Raw genomic sequence first — 19,322 nt, forward strand, 5'->3', positions numbered from 1 at the left:
AGTCCAATGAGGGCAATACTCGAAATATCAATCATTAAAAAAACACCAATATTCATATCAGATAAAACAAAGTTATAGCCAAAAGGAATTACTGAATAGCTTATTATAATGGATATGACTGAGATAGATGGGCTGAAACTAAATAAACGAATATCTCCTCTAGATCGAATAAGATTCTCTTTAAAAAGTAATTTTGTTCCGTCTGCTAGAGCTTGAAGAACTCCAAAAGGACCAATGTATTCAGGTTCAATACGCTGTTGTATTCCTGCAGAAATTTCTCTTTCTAACCATACAATTGCTAGTACATTTATAGTAATTCCTAATATCAAAATAAAAATAGGTACAAAATACCCAAAGAATTCCATATATCTCTTTCAAAAATTGCAATCTGAAAAAAAATGTATATCTTGTATTTCTGTTAAATCAATTATCATTTCAACGATCAACTTCTCCCACAATAATATCTATGCTACCTAGTATTGTCATAATATCAACCAATTTCATTCTTTTAACTAATTGAGGAAGAATTTCCAAATTTATAAAATCGGGCGAGTGAATTTTCCATCTCCAAGGAAAACCATTTTGATCCCCTATTAGAAAAATCCCTAATTCTCCCTTGGGGGCTTCAACACTTACATAAAGTTCTTGTTTTGGCAATTCAAAACTCGGAGACGATTTTTTACTAATAAATCGATACTCAAACTTATTCCATTCTGGCTCTTTTTCTCTATCAAAGCAGCGGATTTCTAAATTTTTATATGGACCGTCGGGAAGTCCTTCCAAAGCCTGTTGAATAATTTTTATTGATTCTATCATTTCACCAATTTGAACTAAATAACGAGCTAATGAATCTCCTTCTTTTTGCCATTGAACTTCCCAATGAAATTCTTCGTAACATTCATAATTATCCACTTTACGTAGATCCCATTGTATTCCGGAAGCCCGAAACATCGGTCCTGATAAACCCCAATTAATAACTTCATTTACATCAACAACACCGACGCCCTCAACCCATTCTAAAAAAATATGATTTCGCGTAATAAGTTTTTGATATTCAACAATACTTGTTAAAAAATAATCGCAGAAATCATAATATTTATCTATCCAACCATAAGGTAGATCAGTCGCTACCCCTCCGATACGAAAAAAATTATGCATCATTCTCATACCTGTGGCAGCTTCAAAATCATATATTAATTCTCTTTCTCTGAAAATATAGAAAAAAGGTGTTTGTGCACCAATATCTGCCATAAAAGGTCCTAGCCATAGTAGGTGAGAAGCTATACGGCTTAACTCCAACATTATTACTCGGATATAATTGGCCCTTTTAGGTACTTGAATATTTCCCAACTATTCTGGTCCATTTACAGTTATTGCTTCTGTGAACATTGTAGCTAAATAGTCCCAACGTGTTACATAAGGCAAATATTGTATAATTGTGCAGTTTTCTGCTATTTTTTCCATTCCTCTGTGTAAATAACCCAATATCGGTTCACAATCAATAACATCCTCACCATCTAAAGTAACAATAAGTCTAAGAACATCGTGCATTGATGGGTGGTGAGGCCCCATATTGACTATCATGAAGTCCTTTCTTTTCGTTGAGATATTCATAGGTTTTTGCTCGATTTATTCTTTTATGAATCGCTTAAAAAAAAGTTCATCCAAATTCAAGATCTAATAAATCGAATAATTGAAAATTACTCTTCAATTTAACGAATTTGTGACTGCCGAATATTAAACTGATTGATTAATTTTTTATACCATATTCCATCTTTCTTTGACAAATAAGACAGTAATCTTTGCCGTTTTCCCAAAATTTTACGTAAACCTGTTTAGGATGAGTAGTCTTTTCGGTGCAATTCAAAATGTGAAGTAAGTCTTCGTATTCTATTGGTAAATTTGAATATTTGAAATTCAACCAATCCCTATGAACGACCATTTATCTTCGTTGGGGATTTCCTGGAAAAAATCGTCGTACTCAAAATACCTATGAACGAGATTAAATCTATTAGAATAATAACAGGAGTTCAAGAACGAAGTATTTTGACTCGTACTCTTACTTATGAGAGTATCGTTTATATGCAAACAATAGAACAGGGGTTTATTCCTTTGACTTGTATTGAAGATAATTTGACTCCACTAGAAATTGCAAATAGAGCTGGCGAATTAGCTTTTTTTTAGGTGTACCGCTTCTGTATTGATGAAAATTGGACTTAACTAGAAATAAAATTGCACAAAAAGTTTCAGAATTGTCCTATTTATTTAGTGTACTGATTGAAATATTTTGAAAAAAAAAAACTGTTTTTTTCAAAATATTTCAAATTTTTTTTTTATAGATGGGACATTTTTTGATTTCGAAATTTGAATATTATAGTTATAACTCGAAGTGCTCCTTGGTGTATTTCTAAAAAGAATCCTTTTTTCTTCGAATCTTAGCAATTAATATCCTTTCGAAACAATATTTTTTTCTTCATTGGATTGGAATTGACTGTGAATTCTTTTGATTTCTTATTCGATTTATGTATTTTTTTTTTCTCAATTAAAGAAGGCAAAGGCTAACTTCCGAAGTTTAAGTCAAAAAAAATGATAAAATACAATCTAGATTTATCTAGAAGCTCTATAGCTTTTAATGAAGCTTATACTTGATAGAAAAGTTATTATCATATATAGTTGACGAAAAACATGAAGTTAAGTTCATTAAAGACGAAAAGTGAAAAAAAAAGCATTCCCCTTCTATATCTTACATCTATAGTCTTTTTTCACTGGTGTATCTCTTTCACATTTAAGAAAAGTCTGGAATCTTGGTTTATTAATTGGTGGAATACTAGTCAATCCAAAATTTTCTTGAATGATATTAAAGAAAAGAGTATTCTAAATAAATTCATAGAATTAGAGGAACTATTTTTCTTATATGACATGTTAAAGGAATGTCCGAAAACATATATACAAAACCTTCGTACTGGAATTTATAAAGAAACAATCCAATTAATCAAAACGCACAATGAAGATCGTAAGAATACGATTTTGCACTTCTCCACAAATATAATTTGTTTCTTTATTCTAAGCAGTTACTCTATTCTTGGTAATCAAGAACTTGTTCTTATTAACTCTTTAGTTCGAGAATTTATATATAATTTAAGTGACACAATAAAAGCTTTTTCTATTCTTTTATTAACTGATTTATGTATAGGATTCCATTCAACCCATGGGTGGGAACTACTTTTTGGCTTCGTTTATAAAGATTTTGGATTTGTTCAAAATGATCAAATTATATATGGTCTTGTGTCCACTTTTCCAGTCATTTTAGATACAATTTTAAAATATTGGATTTTCCGTTATTTAAATCGCATATCTCCATCACTTGTAGTGATTTATCATTTAATGAATGATTGACAAAAAAACCGATTTACTTCAATGAATTTCAAGTTTTTATCTAAAAAAGATAATTTATATTTTTCCCATCTTCAAAAAAAAGTTAAATAAAAAAGGGGTTCCCACCTTGGATAGGGAACTATGCGAGTGACCTACCTAATGTTATTGTAGAAATTTTCAGGATCAATGATTAGACCATGCAAACTAGAAATTCTTTTTCTTGTATAAAGGAAGGGATTACCCGATCCATTTCTATATCAGTCATGATATATATAATAATTCGAGCACCCTTTTCAAATGCATATAAAATTTTTGCACAACAAGGTTATGAAAATCCCCGAGAAGCAACCGGTCGTATTGTCTGTGCCAATTACCATTTAGCTAATAAGCCTGTGGATATTGATGTTCCACAAGCAGTACTTCTTGATACCGTATTTGAAGCAGTTGTTCGAATTCCTTATGATATGCAAGTGAAACAAGTTCTAGGTAATGGTAAAAAGGGAACTTTGAATGTGAGGGTTGTTCTTATTTTACCGGAATGTTTTGAATTGGCACCCCCGATTGTATTTCACCTAAGATTAAAGAGAAGATAGGCAATATGTCTTTTCAAAACTATCGCCCTACAAAAAAAAATATTCTTGTAGTAGGCCCTGTTCCTGGTCAGAAATATAATGAAATCACGTTTCCTATTCTTTCCCCGGATCCCGCTAGTAAAAGAGATATTCATTTCTTAAAATATCCTATATATGTAGGCGGGAACAGGGGAAGGGGCCAGATTTATCTTGACGGGAGCAAGAGTAATAATAATGTTTATAATGCTACAGCAGCAGGTATAGTCAAAAAAATCATACGAAAAGAAAAAGGGGGATACGAAATCACTATAGTAGATGCATTAGATGAGCGTGAAGTGATTGATATTATACCTCCAGGACCAGAACTTCTTGTTTCAGAAGGTGAATCTATCAAACTTGATCAGCCATTAACAAGTAATCCTAATGTCGGTGGATTTGGTCAGGGGGATGCGGAAATAGTACTTCAAGATCCATTACGTGTTCAAGGTCTCTTGTTCTTCTTGGCATCTATTATTTTAGCACAAATCTTTTTAGTTCTTAAGAAGAAACAATTTGAGAAGGTTCAATTGTTCGAAATGAATTTTTAGTTCCGCGTATTTATCAACATATTAAACTCGTAAAAATAACTCAATTTTTTTGATAATTTTTGTAATTATATTCTGTATAATATCTGTATAATAGAAAATATATATATATATTCAAATATCGAAAAGTTACTCTAAGGGGGATTCTTTGTTTTTTCTTTTTTTTTTTTTCTTTGTCCTTTCCTAGAGTCCGATTCCTATTCCTTCTTGTTTGTGTTGAAATAGAAATATTCTAAAAATATCAATAAAATACTATTTTTGAATCCCTTCCTGAAAAATCCTATATCTTAGTTTCTCTTTTTTCCAACTTAGAATCTTTCTGCCAGATAATCTTTTATGGTATATAAATAATATGTAAAATAATATGTAGTGAACAAAAAAAAAAAAAGAATGAAATGGAATTTTTTGAAACATCGGAAGAAGTAGTCATTTATATGAAAAAAAATTAGAATTCTTAAGAACTCAAGGGGGATCCACTTGCATTCGTCAAAGAAAGAGTGGATCCCTGTTCAGTTCTTACACTTTCATTTCAAAAACCCAAATAGAATACGATTACTACAGAGATGAGCCCAATCCGGAATATGAACCATAAAAGAAAATACCAATTAAACCGATCACAGTAATACCAGTTACAGTACCTATTATCCAAAGAGGAATTCTTCCAGTAGTATCGGCCATTTATCCCACTTTCCTCCACATTTAATCACGTAGTCAGTCATGCTAAAGACATTAACAAACAGTCATAGATAATTATGAAATGATATCCTTCCGAATGGGATAAAAGAATTCTTAATATATATATTATTGACTATTCCTATTTCTTCTATTAATTCTAATTAATTGAAGAAATAATTTGAAAATAAAACAGCAAGTACAAAAATAAGTAATAACCCCCAGTAGAGACTGGTACGATTCAATTCAACATTTTGTTCATTTGGGTTTGATTGTGTCATAGCTCTATAATTCAAATTAAGTTTATCGTTGGATGAACTGCATTGCTGATATTGATCCCAAAAAAGAAACAGTGGGTACCGCTAGTCCGTGAACAGCTAGCCATCGTACTGTAAAAATTGGATAGGTCCTATCTATAGTCATTGGAGCCTCCTAAAAAGATCTACTAAATTCATCAAGTTGTTCCAAAGGATCAAAACGGCCAGTTATTAATGGAATTCCTTGTCGGTTCTCTGTAAAATACTCGTTTGGGCGGGGACTTCCAAATACATCGTAAGCTAGACCTGTACTGACAAATAACCAACCTGCAATGAATAGGGAGGGTATAGTAATGCTATGAATAATCCAGTATCGGATACTGGTAATAATATCAGCAAAAGAACGTTCTCCTGTGCTTCCAGACATCTTGAACTCCACATATTCTTGTACAGTCAAAAGGGGGGATCGAGTCCATAAAAGACGAGATCAGTAAGGCGAAATTTACTGAAATAGAATCCTTGTTAGATCGTCCATTTTGTACCAACGGTGTCTTTTGAGTATACCGAATCAGTATAGCTATCCTTCTTCTAACAGAGCAATGAAATTTCACAATCAGTGTAAAATTTTAGTACTAGATTTTTTTCTTCTTTTTTCATTGATTGTCTCTATGTAGTCAAAAATCCGATAGAAAATTTTGCAAAGTTTGGGTATATAAAAATTTTTTTTATATTAAATTTTTAGAGTAATAGTATAAAAGGAAGGTTCTTAACATTTCAAATTATTAGTTTTGGATTAGAAACTAAAGATCCATTAAAATCGGAATATGAGAAAAGGGTTTCTAATAATTAATAAAGTAGATAATTCATAAAGTAGATTTTCTATTTTAATAATTCAATTATTGCCAAATCAATAAATATATTTTTTGTGGTTGTTGAAGATCTTTTTTTCTATTTTCTTCTACATTAATTCAAAGTGAAATAAAATGAAATAACAGAGTTATTATTCTTTGTTTGAATATTCATAATTTTTCTTTTCTTTTTCCAATATAAACAGAATTCTATTGGATATCTATAGAATAATACTAAATATTTTCATTAGATCAGTTTACTTAATTCCTGAGTTGATTAAGAAGTATGTTGATTTGAAATCACAGGATGGGTAGATGTAACAGATGAGGAATTTATTTCTAAATTATGTTACTCTATTTCTTTTTTTTTTTTCGTCTCTAATAATTGAATTTATTGAGGAATTGCCAATTTTGAATTGTATCTTTCAAGTAGGATTTTTTATCTTCTTTTTTCTCTCAAAAATGGAAATTTAGGGAAGTGCTTTATAAACATATGTATAAAAAGAACGAACATATTTCATTTAGTTTCTATATGCCCACTATCACTAGTTATTTCGGTTTTTTACTATCGGTTTTAATTATAACCTCGTCTCTATTTATTGGTCTTAGTAAAATACGACTTATTTGATTTGTAATTTTGAGAGGAATAGTAAATTTTGGTATAAGACATTCTAGAATTCCTTACTATGTCAATTTACAATTCTCGATCGTTGAGATTTATGATCAATACAGATTTATGTTTAAGGCTAGATATTATATTACCTTTCTTTTTACTTTTCGAACAAATAAAAATGATTGAAGTTTTTCTATTTGGAATCGTGTTAGGTTTAATTCCTATTACTTTGGCTGGATTATTTGTAACTGCATATTTACAATACCGACGAGGTGATCAGTTGGATCTTTGATTCATTAATGTCTCTTTTTTTGTGATTCCCTATTTATTTAGTTTAATCCTAATCGACAAGGATAAAATTCAGACTTTCTTTTGAATGTTCAATTATTTCAGTGTAATTATCAGGCGAATAATACTAGAATCACGCTCTGTAGGATTTGAACCTACGACATCGGGTTTTGGAGACCCGCGTTCTGCCGAACTGAACTAAGAGCGTTTTGTTTTCATAAAATTATATGATCCAAATCCATTTTGCATATAGATATTCAGTATGTATGTTCAATTGGAATTCGTCTTCACAGGTTCCCGGTTTATTGCTCATCTCATAGAATATGGAATATTATAGAATACGGAATATCATAGAATAAGTAATTGTTAGGGATAGGGATGACAGGATTTGAACCCGTGACATTTTGTACCCAAAACAAACGCGCTACCAAGCTGCGCTACATCCCTTTTCCATTTGTTTATAGTGTTATTGTAAAGAATCTTTGTCTTGTTTTCCACATTTTTCTCTGTTGATATATATCAACAGAGAAAAAATACTTAAATAATAAAAAGAAAGGAGGATTTGAAATGCGAGATCTAAAAACATATCTTTCCGTGGCACCAGTAGTAAGTACTTTATGGTTCGGGGCTTTGGCGGGTCTATTGATAGAGATCAATCGTTTTTTTCCAGATGCATTGATATTCCCCTTTTTTTAATTTTAGTTATTGACACGGGAAGGGGTGAAGAAGATGAAAGGTCCAATTATATATTAAATATGTGTAATTAACCTACTCTTCTTTTTTTTTTTTTAGGAAAGATAAAGACGAAAGATTAAATTGGCCTCATTGAAATTCGGAGTGACACTCGGGATCGGGATCTGGTCCAGGCTTCAATGGAATTGAATTATTAATTCAATTCCTATGAAAAAGAAAGTGAAAGCAGAAATCCATAGGTTGGGGCAACAATATCATAAAAAATACTTTAAAAAAACGAAAATACTGGCAATTTGAAACGAAATATAGTTACAGATCCTTGTATTCTTTTTGTACTAGGTTCAATTAAATTGGAACGAAATCTTTCATAATTTTTCGAATTCTTCTTTTTTATCTTATCTTAGTTGTTTTCATCTTTTTCTTAGATTCTTAGATTCGAATCCGAAAAGAGTTATAAGTGAATTAAAAACCCAAAGGAGGGTCATGTCCAAGGGTAAAGATATCCGAGTAAGTGTTCTTTTGGAAGGTACTGGTTGTGATAAAAAGAGTCTAAATAAGGAATAAAGCGGTATTTCTAGATAGATTACTAACAAGAATCGACACAATACGCCTAGTCGATTGGAATTGAGAAAATGATGTCCCCGTCGTTATATAACAACATATGCTAAAGAAGAAAAAAAATACAAATCCTTTATTATAATTATATTTATTTAAATCAATGTTATTTTTGGAATAGGAATAAATAAACTATGGAAAAACCTAAGCGACTCTTTATTAAATCCAAGCGATCTTTTCGTAGACGTTTGCCCCCGATTCAATCGGGGGACCGAATTGATTATAAAAACATGGGTTTAATTTGTCGATTTATTAGTGAACAAGGAAAAATATTATCTAGACGTGTAAATAGATTGACCTTAAAACAACAACGATTAATTACTGTTGCTATAAAACAAGCTCGTATTTTATCTTCGTTACCTTTTCTTAATAACGAAAAACAATTTGAAAAAAGCGAGTCGACTGCTAAAATTACTCCTTTAAGAAAAAAAAATAGAAATTAAAAATTCGAAATCCAATTTGAATTTAGATTCGAATTAAACATGGATTGATGTTTTGTTCAAAATTAGGATAATTCCATTTGATTTTTTTGTTGGAATAAAAAAGATAATAGGTAACGAAGAATAATTTTTTAAGCATGGTTGTTTATTTTGATAGCTTTATCGTATGATAAAGCTATCAAAATAAACAAATTTCTAGTCTATACCTTCCTGCAGTAAATAAGGGGTTTTAAGTTTTTATGATATTATCGGCAATCATAAAAAGACAATTCTCTTTTAATATAGCAATTTGTGCAACTATTTTACGATTAAGAAGCAATTGCTTGGTGTATAGACTATTCATTAAATTATTATAAATATAAGATACTTTTTGATTCTCGCGAATTACTGCATTTATTCGACTAATCCATAAACCACGAAAATCTCTTTTTTTCCTATCTCTATCCCGATGAGCCGAAACTAAAGCTTTCAATTTCTGTTGAGTAATAGTTCGGGTAAGTCTTGAATGAGCTCCGCGAAAACTTGATACGAATAAACGAATTTTTGTCCTCCGTTTGTGAGCTATATATCCTCGTTTAATTCTGGTCATTTAATAAATGATATTTTCAGGAATAACTTTTTCATTTTTCAGTTATTCTTTTTTTCTTCCTAGTCTATTAATAACAAAAATGGATTCTTCCGATGTATAAAAAAAAATTCCAACGGCTCTTGCTACTATAACCGCCCCAACCACGATTTTTTATATTAAACATTTAACCTCAAAATCAGAAATTGTATAGATACTAGATATCAAATAAAATAAAAATAGTAAATGAAATAGGACACATATTTTTATAATGAATTGGTGGGTTCCTTCGTTTCTATGATTTTTTTTAGAAATGACCAGGTCCTCTCTATACACCGGAGCCTTTTTATTTTCATTTTTGATTCATTTAATGAATGTTATTGTTAACTTGTACAGTTCACACTCTGTGGCTCTACCCATGCAATATTGAGTAAGTAGGTTTTTTCACAACCAAATCTAATTCTATAGTAACGGTATTTAATTATGAAAATTTGCTGGGTAGCTGACCCTCTTATTCCATTCTTACAAAATCCATCAAAATACATTCATTAAGGACATACTTTATTTTTAATTGAAATAGTATTTTCTCCGCTTAACGGGTAACTTTTTTTTGTTACCGATGGGAAAGTCCTTCTCATATGAAATTGCAAATGTGTATTATTGGTTTTGCACCAATCGAAACCATAAATTTTATACAAGATAGAAGAATGTAAAGAATTATATAATTATATAGAAAAGAATTATATATTAAGTTAAGATAGTGTGAATGTAGTTTTTGCATTCACACTATCTTAACTGATTACCAATACTGAAAAATTTTAATTTGTTTTTTCTTAGTATTTAAGCTGAACGAGTCGCACATACACCCTGGTACACGTTCCTCGACGTTGAGGGCATCCCCGAAGAGCTGGGGATTTTGTGACGTTTCGGATTGGCTGTCTTGTGTTTCTAATAAGTTGTTTCATAGTTGGCATGGTAAGTCGTACTATATATATCTATATTTTTGTATAATGAGCAGGTTTAGATCTATCCTAACCGTGAATTACTTATATTCTATATTCCTTATTTATAGCCTATATTAATTATATATACTATATTAATAGATTAACTCTTAGAGATTTTATTTTAAAATGTAAAGTAAGATAGAGTAAAAAATTAAATTTCCAATCTTGTATTTAATTAGAATAACCTTTGCCACCAATTTTTTATTCAACTGCTACAAGATCTACAATTCCATGAGCTTGGGCTTCTGCTGCTGACATAAAAACATCCCTTTCCATGTCTTCCGATATAACCCATAAAGGTTTGCCCGTTCTTTGTACATAAACCCTTGTGATAGTTTCACGCATTTTCAGTAGCTCTTCCGCTTCCAGGACAAATTCTCCCGCTTGTGCCTCATAAAAAGAACTAGCAGGTTGGTGGATCATTACCCTGATTATATCACTTAAGTAGTATTTCCCTTATCTTGATAAATCTTTTTAGAATTCTTTTTACTATATTGGTAGATTGCTAAAGATTGTCTTTATTCCCAAAATAAAGGTAACAGAAAAGGGACAAAGACAAATAAGATAAAGGGCAAAAAGTATATTCAATAACCGTACAAGCATTTTCTGCGTATTGATGCATACGGCTTTTGTACTTATGCAATTCATTTTTTCCTCTATGGATAGAGTAGAGTATTTTCTTCGATGAATTTTGTTTCTACATTTACAAATTTCTTTTTTTCTATCAAAGAAAAAAGAAGTACAAAATCTACTAGGTCTTTTGGATCCGGATCCTTAAATAATAAACAATAGAATAACCAACTTTCTTTTTGAATCTATTTTTAAATACTACGATGGTTCCGTTGTTTTTTATATCATTTTGGTATTCAACAATCCAAAAGTTTCTTTTTTTTTTCATATATTAAGTTTTCTTCTGATTCAAATAAAAATTGTTACAAGCTTTCTGGTATGAAAAAAAACAAAAAAGTATGCGACACTACTAAAATGAAACTAGGTTTCTTATAGATCAGATAAAATGGAAAATACCCTCTTTTTCATACTACTCTTTCTATATATAATTAAATGATTCAAAAAAATTGCATATGGAATTCAAAATACCATGCTATTATTACTTTGGTTTTTATGGCGAAGGTATAGTATATATAGATAGATATCTATTCTATATATTCTCAAAGAAAAGAATCATTGGCGCCAAGCGTGAGGAAATGCAAGACGTTTGGTAATTGTGCCTCCTGCCAAAAGAAAGGATCCCATTGAAGCAGCTAATCCCAGACATACTGTCTGTACATCTGGTTGTACAAATTGCATAGTATCATAAATAGCTATTCCAGGTATTACCCACCCCCCGGAGAGTTTATAAACAGAGACAATTCTTTATTCTCTTTCTCTATGCTCAGATATATCATAATACTAATAAGTTGATTCGATATTTCACTATCAACATCTTGACCTAAAAAAAGTAATCTTTCTCGATAAAGTCGATTGATTAGGATTCCATTTTTTCCTTAAAAGCCGTACATGCACCTTTTGATGCATACAGTTCATCAAAAATTATATAAGCAAAAAAGGAATCAATGTGTCGATTTTAATCTTTCTCTTTTTCTAATGGATTTCTTCGAACTAAAAAAAAAGAAGAATATACTTAATTTAGTGAACTATCTTCTCATTGATGTATTGCTTTCATCGAGATCGAAGCCGAATCACAATGTAATTTTCTTGTTTCTGAATGGACTTTTTCAATTCTTTTAGGTTTCTTTTCTACTCTGAGTAAAGATCTGCCCGATTTGGATTTGCACATATAGAACAAATAGTCCAAAACTATGTATTTTTGTTAGAACTTCTTCCTTTTCTGAATTTATTAATGTTTTTTGTAAAATACAATATATAGATATGATAGAAGTAGTGATCGTAGAAATATTACCAATTGGTTTTTTCTACACAGAGCCTGGGTACTTGATTTTATTGGTCCAATTAAGCCAACCATAAATTATTCATAATTTCGAGTAATAATCTGGAAATTTTATCTAAAAATGAAAAAATCGATAGAATAGTACTTCATTACACTTCACGCTCCCCATTTTTTTATCTTTATGATTTCATCATTCTCTTTTGGGGGTGAAAGCGGGGATATCTCGATCGGGGGAGAAAACGGGTAAATCCCATATAACCTACTATATCTGACAAGTCGCACTATATATCAACCCAAGATGCATCTTTATCCCCGGGGGTTCGAAAGGGTACTCTTGGAACACCAATGGGCATAAAATGGACAAATAATAAAGTCATATATCTCACTTTAGTGTGGAAACGTAAGAATTAGCTTATCGTGTTAAAAAAGATTTACTTGATTTTATATTAATATTGCTTTTTTTTATAAAAAAGAAGACTAAATAAAGTCGAGTTGTTATAAATGGGTCATTGGGGTGATAAGCGAATATGTCTGCATTTACTTATTTAAATAGTCATAGAGAAAGTTGTCAACCCCTTTCGTCTCCCCACCATTGCGTATTGTTACTTATCCGGTATAGAATAAATCTGTTTCTTTGATTTCGACAAATATGATTGTTCCATTTTCCAAGAGAATCTACTGAAAGGCTATATTCATTTTTTTCCAGTGCAATAAAGTTACATAGTGTCTATTTTTTGTTGAAGGGGTATTTTTTCATGGGTTTACCTTGGTATCGTGTTCATACTGTTGTTTTAAATGATCCGGGCCGTTTGCTTTCTGTTCATATAATGCACACAGCTCTAGTTGCTGGTTGGGCCGGTTCGATGGCTCTATATGAATTAGCAGTTTTTGATCCCTCTGATCCTGTTCTTGATCCAATGTGGAGACAGGGTATGTTCGTTATACCTTTCATGACTCGTTTAGGAATAACTAATTCGTGGGGCGGTTGGAATATCACAGGAGGGGCTATAACGAATCCGGGTATTTGGAGTTACGAAGGTGTGGCCGGAGCACATATAGTGTTTTCAGGCTTGTGCTTTTTAGCGGCTATTTGGCATTGGGTTTATTGGGATCTAGAAATCTTTTGTGATGAACGTACTGGAAAACCTTCTTTGGATTTGCCAAAAATTTTTGGAATTCATTTATTTCTTGCAGGGGTGGCTTGTTTTGGTTTTGGCGCATTTCATGTAACAGGATTGTATGGTCCCGGAATATGGGTGTCTGATCCTTATGGACTAACTGGAAGGATACAATCCGTAAATCCCGCGTGGGGTGTGGAAGGTTTTGATCCTTTTGTTCCGGGGGGATAGCTTCTCATCATATTGCGGCAGGAACGTTGGGCATATTAGCGGGTCTTTTCCATCTTAGTGTGCGTCCACCCCAACGTCTGTATAAAGGATTACGTATGGGAAATATTGAAACTGTCCTTTCTAGCAGTATTGCTGCTGTCTTTTTTGGTCATACTCGGTATCAATGGGATCAGGGATACTTCCAGCCAGAAATATATCGAAGAGTTGGTGCTGGGCTACCGAAAATCAAAATTTATCAGAAGCTTGGTCTAAAATTCCTGAAAAATTAGCTTTTTATGATTACATTGAAAATAATCCAGCAAAAGGGGGGTTATTTAGAGCTGGTTCAATGGACAATGGAGATGGAATAGCCGTCGGTTGGTTAGGACATCCCTTTTTTCGAGATAAAGAAGGACATGAGCTTTTTGTACGTCGTATGCCAACTTTTTTTGAAACATTTCCAGTTGTTTTAGTAGATAGGGACAAAATTGTTAGAGCCAATGTTCCTTTTCGAAGAGTAGAATCGAAATATAGTGTCGAACAAGTAGGTTTAATTGTTGAGTTCTATGGTGGTGAGCTTAATGGAGTAAGTTATAGTGATCCCGCTACTGTGAAAAAATATGCTAGACGTGCTCAATTGGGTGAAATTTTTGAATTAGATTGTGCTACTTTGAAATCAGATGGTGTTTTTCGTAGCAATCCAAGGGGTTGGTTTACTTTTGGGCATGCTTCATTTGCTCTACTATTCTTTTTTGGGCACATTTGTCATGGTTCTAGAACTTTGTTCAGAGATGTTTTTGCTGGTATCGACCCAAATTTAGATGCTCAAGTAGAATTTGGAGCATTCCAAAAACATGGAGATCCAACTACAAGAAGACAGGTAGTATAACATTCTTTTGTTATTTTCTACTTTTTTAGAATTTTTTAATTTCATATTAAGAACTAGATAAATCTTGATAGGAATCATTGTATTTTTTTTTCTTTTCGAAAAGAGCCCCACCCTAAGAAACAAGTATGAAAGCTATAGTTGTAAACCACGATTAAATTTGTGGAAGCTTTGGTTTATACATTCCTCTTAGTCTCAACTTTAGGAATTATTTTTTCGCGATTTTTTTAAGAGAACTTCCTAAAGTTCCGACGAAAAAGGTCAAATAATTTTGGTTAAAATACTCCGATGGTCCTCATTTTGGTTCAAAAATCTCAAATTGGTCCTCGAATTTTAATTGATCTCAATTTCGTCCTCATTTTTGTAAATGTGTTTTAAATTAACCCAATCGTTAACAGTGTCAAAATTTTTAACGTTAACTTCATTTTAATTATCTGACGTGGCTTGATTCATTAATTTGAGGACTGAAAAATTTGTACGTGGCGTTATTCATTAAAATAAGCATTTGTATGGAAACCCTAAATTACTAAATTAGGATTGAAACTGAGTGTTGAAGAATGGCGACTGGGAGGGCGACTCGCGCGTCAATGCCGTGAACGTGCAGGGAAGGTGAGATTCAGCATCGTCGAAGGTGAGGTCGAACATTTCAGTGTTCGATTTTCGAGCTTTAGTGTCGTTGATCGTAGTCGTTCTTGAGCGCCACACCGTGAAGGTGAGTATCAGTTCATCCTTGGTTGTTTAGGGTTTTGTTGGTTGGGAATGATGTTGTATGGCTTTTATTTTGTGATTAAATGTTGCTTGTCCCCCCATTTTCGACGATGAAATCGTTTGATTGGTGGTCCCCTATGCGACTTTGTTTTTTAATCGGTGACCGTATGGATTATAGTATGTGGTCCCGTATTCGAATGTGTTCCCCCATTTTTAATTGCTTAAGTTGTGGTCCCCCATTTCAATGCATTGTTTTGTGTTGTCGTTGTTGGTATGAATTGTAATATTTGAATTCCTTTGGGGGCAATGTATACAGGGTGCATATATAGCCATGTCTGTTGATCGTTTTCAAGTGGTGGTCCACCATAGTGGCCACTTTTTTAGTAATGGGAAATTGGAATATGATGGGGAAACAACCACGTGGTTCTGTGACCCTGATACGTGGGGATATTTTGAGGTTATTGCTGGATTAAAAGAGTTAGGACACGTATCTGTGAAGGAGTTGTGGTATAGTTTAGGAGGTGGGACTGTCTTAGAAGATAGGTTGGAGCTTCTTTGTGATGATAGAGGGGCCAGTCATATGGCGAACTTAGCAACGTTAAATGGTGCAGTTCATTTGTATGTGGTTCACGAAATGACAGAACCTGAGATAATCAACATGATAAAGGGTGTTGGTATGGGGGAGGTTGGTCCTTCTGAGGCTGATGATGTAGCTAACTGTGTGAATGAGGCTGATGAGCATGGGGTAGCTGAAGTAGTAGAAAAGGAGGGGGGTGAGGGTGAGGAAGATGTTGAAGCTGAAGTACTTGAAAAGGAGGGGGGTGAGGGTGAACAAGATGTTGAATCTGCAGTACTTGAAAAGGAGGGGGGTGAGGGTGAACAAGATGTTACAGCTGAAGTAGTGGAAGAGGAGAGGGGTGAGGGTGAGCAAGGTGTTGCACCAGAAGTAGTTGAAAAAGAGGGGGCTGATGAAGGTGATGGAGTACAAGAAAATGAAGGTGAGCCTGAATCATTCAATGAGGAAGGTTTGGTTGATGTAAATATTAACAGTGATGGACATAGTGATTCAGATTGGGATGGTAATGTGCCATGTGCTGTTGAAAGTGCATTTGATGGAGAAGGTTGGTACACAGCACAAGAGTCGACTGATTCAGATTCTGATGAAGTAAGGACTAAGGGTGGAGGGTCAGATTTCGAGTGGCAATCAAATGAATTGGTTAGTGGTTCAGACATTGATGAGGTGAAAGATGATTTTGAAGGTTATGGGTCATTTCCTACATTTACAATGCCAAAAAACATGGACGACTATAAATGGGAAATAGGAACTTATTTCACAGAGAAACATGAATTCATTGAAGCAATTAGAACCTATGCACTTGCAAATGGAAAAAGTTTAAAATTTGTAAAAAATGACAATTAGAGGGTTTCAGTTAAATGTTTGGGAGCAAATGGAGAATGCAATTGGTATGCTTATTGTGGTTATATGGGTGTAGTGAAGTCATGGCAACTTAGAAAAATAATAGATCAGCATACGTGTTCTAGAGATTTCAACGTAAAATTAATGAATGCAAAGTGGCTAAGCAAGAAGATGGAAAAGACAGTTAGAGAAAACCCTAGTATGAAGGTCATGGACATTCGTGACAAGGTCAGTAGGAAATGGAATGTAGGTATCTCTAGAAATATGGCTTTTCGGGCTAGAGCTATTGCTAGAGATCACGTGGATGGGTCTTTTTCAGAACAGTTTAGGAGAATATATGATTATGCACATGAACTGTTGAGAACCAATCCAGGTTCTACTGTAAAGCTTAATGTTGAGAACACAGAAGGTGAAGTTATATTTAAGAGATTCTATGCATGCTTGAAGGCATGCAAAGATAGTTTCACGTGCTGTAGACCTTTCATTGGATTGGATGGCTGCTTTCTCAAAGGAAGGTATGGTGGCGAGTTACTAATAGCAATTGAAGAGATGGTAATGAGCAGATTCTCCCTCTTGCATATGCTGTTGTAGAAGTAGAAAATAAGGATTCATGGAGATGGTTTTTGGAGCTTCTGATTAATGATCTTGGTGGGGATTCAGTTTGTGCAACATGCACTTTTATATCAGACCAACAAAAGGTTATTCCTTAAACATTACCTTTATTATTTGAATTGATTTATATTTTAACAACATGCAGTTTGCAAATTTTGACATCACTATTTTTCACATATACACACAGGGTCTTCTCCCAGCTATGCAAGAACTTCTTCCTGGAGTGGACCAGAGATTTTGTGTTAGGCATTTGTATGCTAATTTCAGAAAGCAATTCCCCGGAAAAAATATTAAACGTCTCATGTGGAAGGCTGCAGGAGCAACACATCCACAGGCTTGGGAGAAGATAATGAGGGACCTTAAAGAGGTCAATGAAGAGGCATTCAAACACTTGATTGGTATTCCTCCAAGGTATGCCACCATGAATTGTTACACCATATTTACTGCATCATTAATACATACTGATCTGTTTATATGATACTAGGTATTGGTCCAGATCTAGATTCATTGTAAGAGCTCAGTGTGACACCTTGGTTAATAATATGTGCGAGGTATTCAACAATGTGCTAGTGAAGACTCGAACAAAGCCAATAATAAGTATGCTGGAGGACATTTGTGTTTATATCATGAAGAGATGGGCCAAAAACAGATCTAAGGTGCAGTCTTTTAAAGGTTCAGTGTGTCCCAGAATTCTTGACAAGCTTAAGAAGGAATCAAGCTTAACAAGGCACTGGATACCAAGGTAAGAACTTAACTATATTTATGTCAGCAAGCTTAACAGATTTCAGATGTAGTAATTATGTTTTTGTTGTATTACATGCAGATGGTCAGCAGAGAAGTTGTTTGAAGTGAGGCATGCTTCAAATCTAGGGGAACAATTTGTGGTTAATATTGACAAGATGGAGTGCAGCTGCAGGAAATGGAGCATCACTGGACTTCCTTGTTGCCACGCAATTTCTGCCATGAAATTTTTGAATCTGAAAGGAGAAGATTTTATAGCCAATTGGTTCAGGAAATCCACGTATAAGGAGACGTATAACTCAGTAGTTTACCCAATTAATTGTCAACAGTTGTGGGAAGTTACAACATATCCTGATGTCCTGTCACCAATCAAAAGAATTATGCCCGGAAGACCTAAAAAGAAAAGAAGATTGGAACCTTGGGAGCTGAAAAAGGATGAGACCGCATTACGAAAAGGAGGAGTTCGCAAAAGGTGTGCTGTGTGCAGGGAAATTGGTCATAATAAAACTGCTTGTCCTAAAAAACCACCGCCACCACCAGAAGCAGCAGGACCATCACAGCAAACTGGCCCACCAGCACCATCAGGCCCATCACAGCAAACTGGCCCACCAGCACCATCAGGCCCATGACAACAATCTGGCCCACCAGCACCATCAGGCCCATCACAGCAAAGTGTCCAACCAAAAACATCAGCCCCATCACAGCCAAGTGGCCCATTACCAGCAGCAACCCCATCACAGCAAAGAGGCCCACTACCAGCAGCAAGAGCACTAGCCAATCACTCCCAATCAATGCCACCAACAAGTCAATCTCAACGTGCATCAAGCAATCAAATTGTCCAACCAATGAGGAACAAACTCAAAGCTAGAAGGAGGCGTGTTTGGAAGCCTTGATGTTGTTTAAATCTGCTTTGTCCATGTTGTTTAAACTTTTGTTGATTGTTGGTTAATACACATGTAGTCTTTTTGGGCAGTCCACTGTCATGGTATTTTGAACAATATTTTGTGTAGGCAGTGGATATATGGATTTATTGTATATTCATGGTGTTTAAGTATTGAATGGTTGGATGGATCTGTATGATAATTTGGATGAATGACCAATGTCTTTGATATTAGGTACCATTTACAATGTTGGAATAAATAACTGTGACAAGAATGTGGTGCTTTACTCGAACACATATTTGTCCCACAGAAAT

The 19,322-nt window shown here is 33.6% G+C and overlaps 1 protein-coding gene and 1 non-coding gene across 2 annotated transcripts; one reads left to right on the forward strand and one right to left on the reverse strand.

The window, feature by feature from the left end:
• Positions 1 to 7,343: 7,343 nt before the first annotated feature.
• TRNAW-CCA lies at positions 7,344 to 7,417 on the reverse strand. The gene has a single exon. It is a non-coding gene; the product is annotated as a tRNA-Trp (tRNA).
• Positions 7,418 to 16,945: 9,528 nt separating this feature from the next.
• On the forward strand, positions 16,946 to 18,756 carry LOC114184531. The gene is made up of 4 exons (XM_028071839.1): positions 16,946 to 17,326; positions 17,574 to 17,797; positions 17,871 to 18,128; positions 18,210 to 18,756. Exons 1-4 carry the CDS (start codon positions 16,946 to 16,948, stop codon positions 18,754 to 18,756), a joined length of 1,410 nt encoding a protein of 469 aa, XP_027927640.1.
• The last annotated feature ends 566 nt before the right edge of the window (positions 18,757 to 19,322 follow it).

Source organism: Vigna unguiculata, chromosome 5, assembly GCF_004118075.2.
Source record: "Vigna unguiculata cultivar IT97K-499-35 chromosome 5, ASM411807v1, whole genome shotgun sequence".
Lineage (NCBI taxonomy): Eukaryota > Viridiplantae > Streptophyta > Magnoliopsida > Fabales > Fabaceae > Vigna > Vigna unguiculata.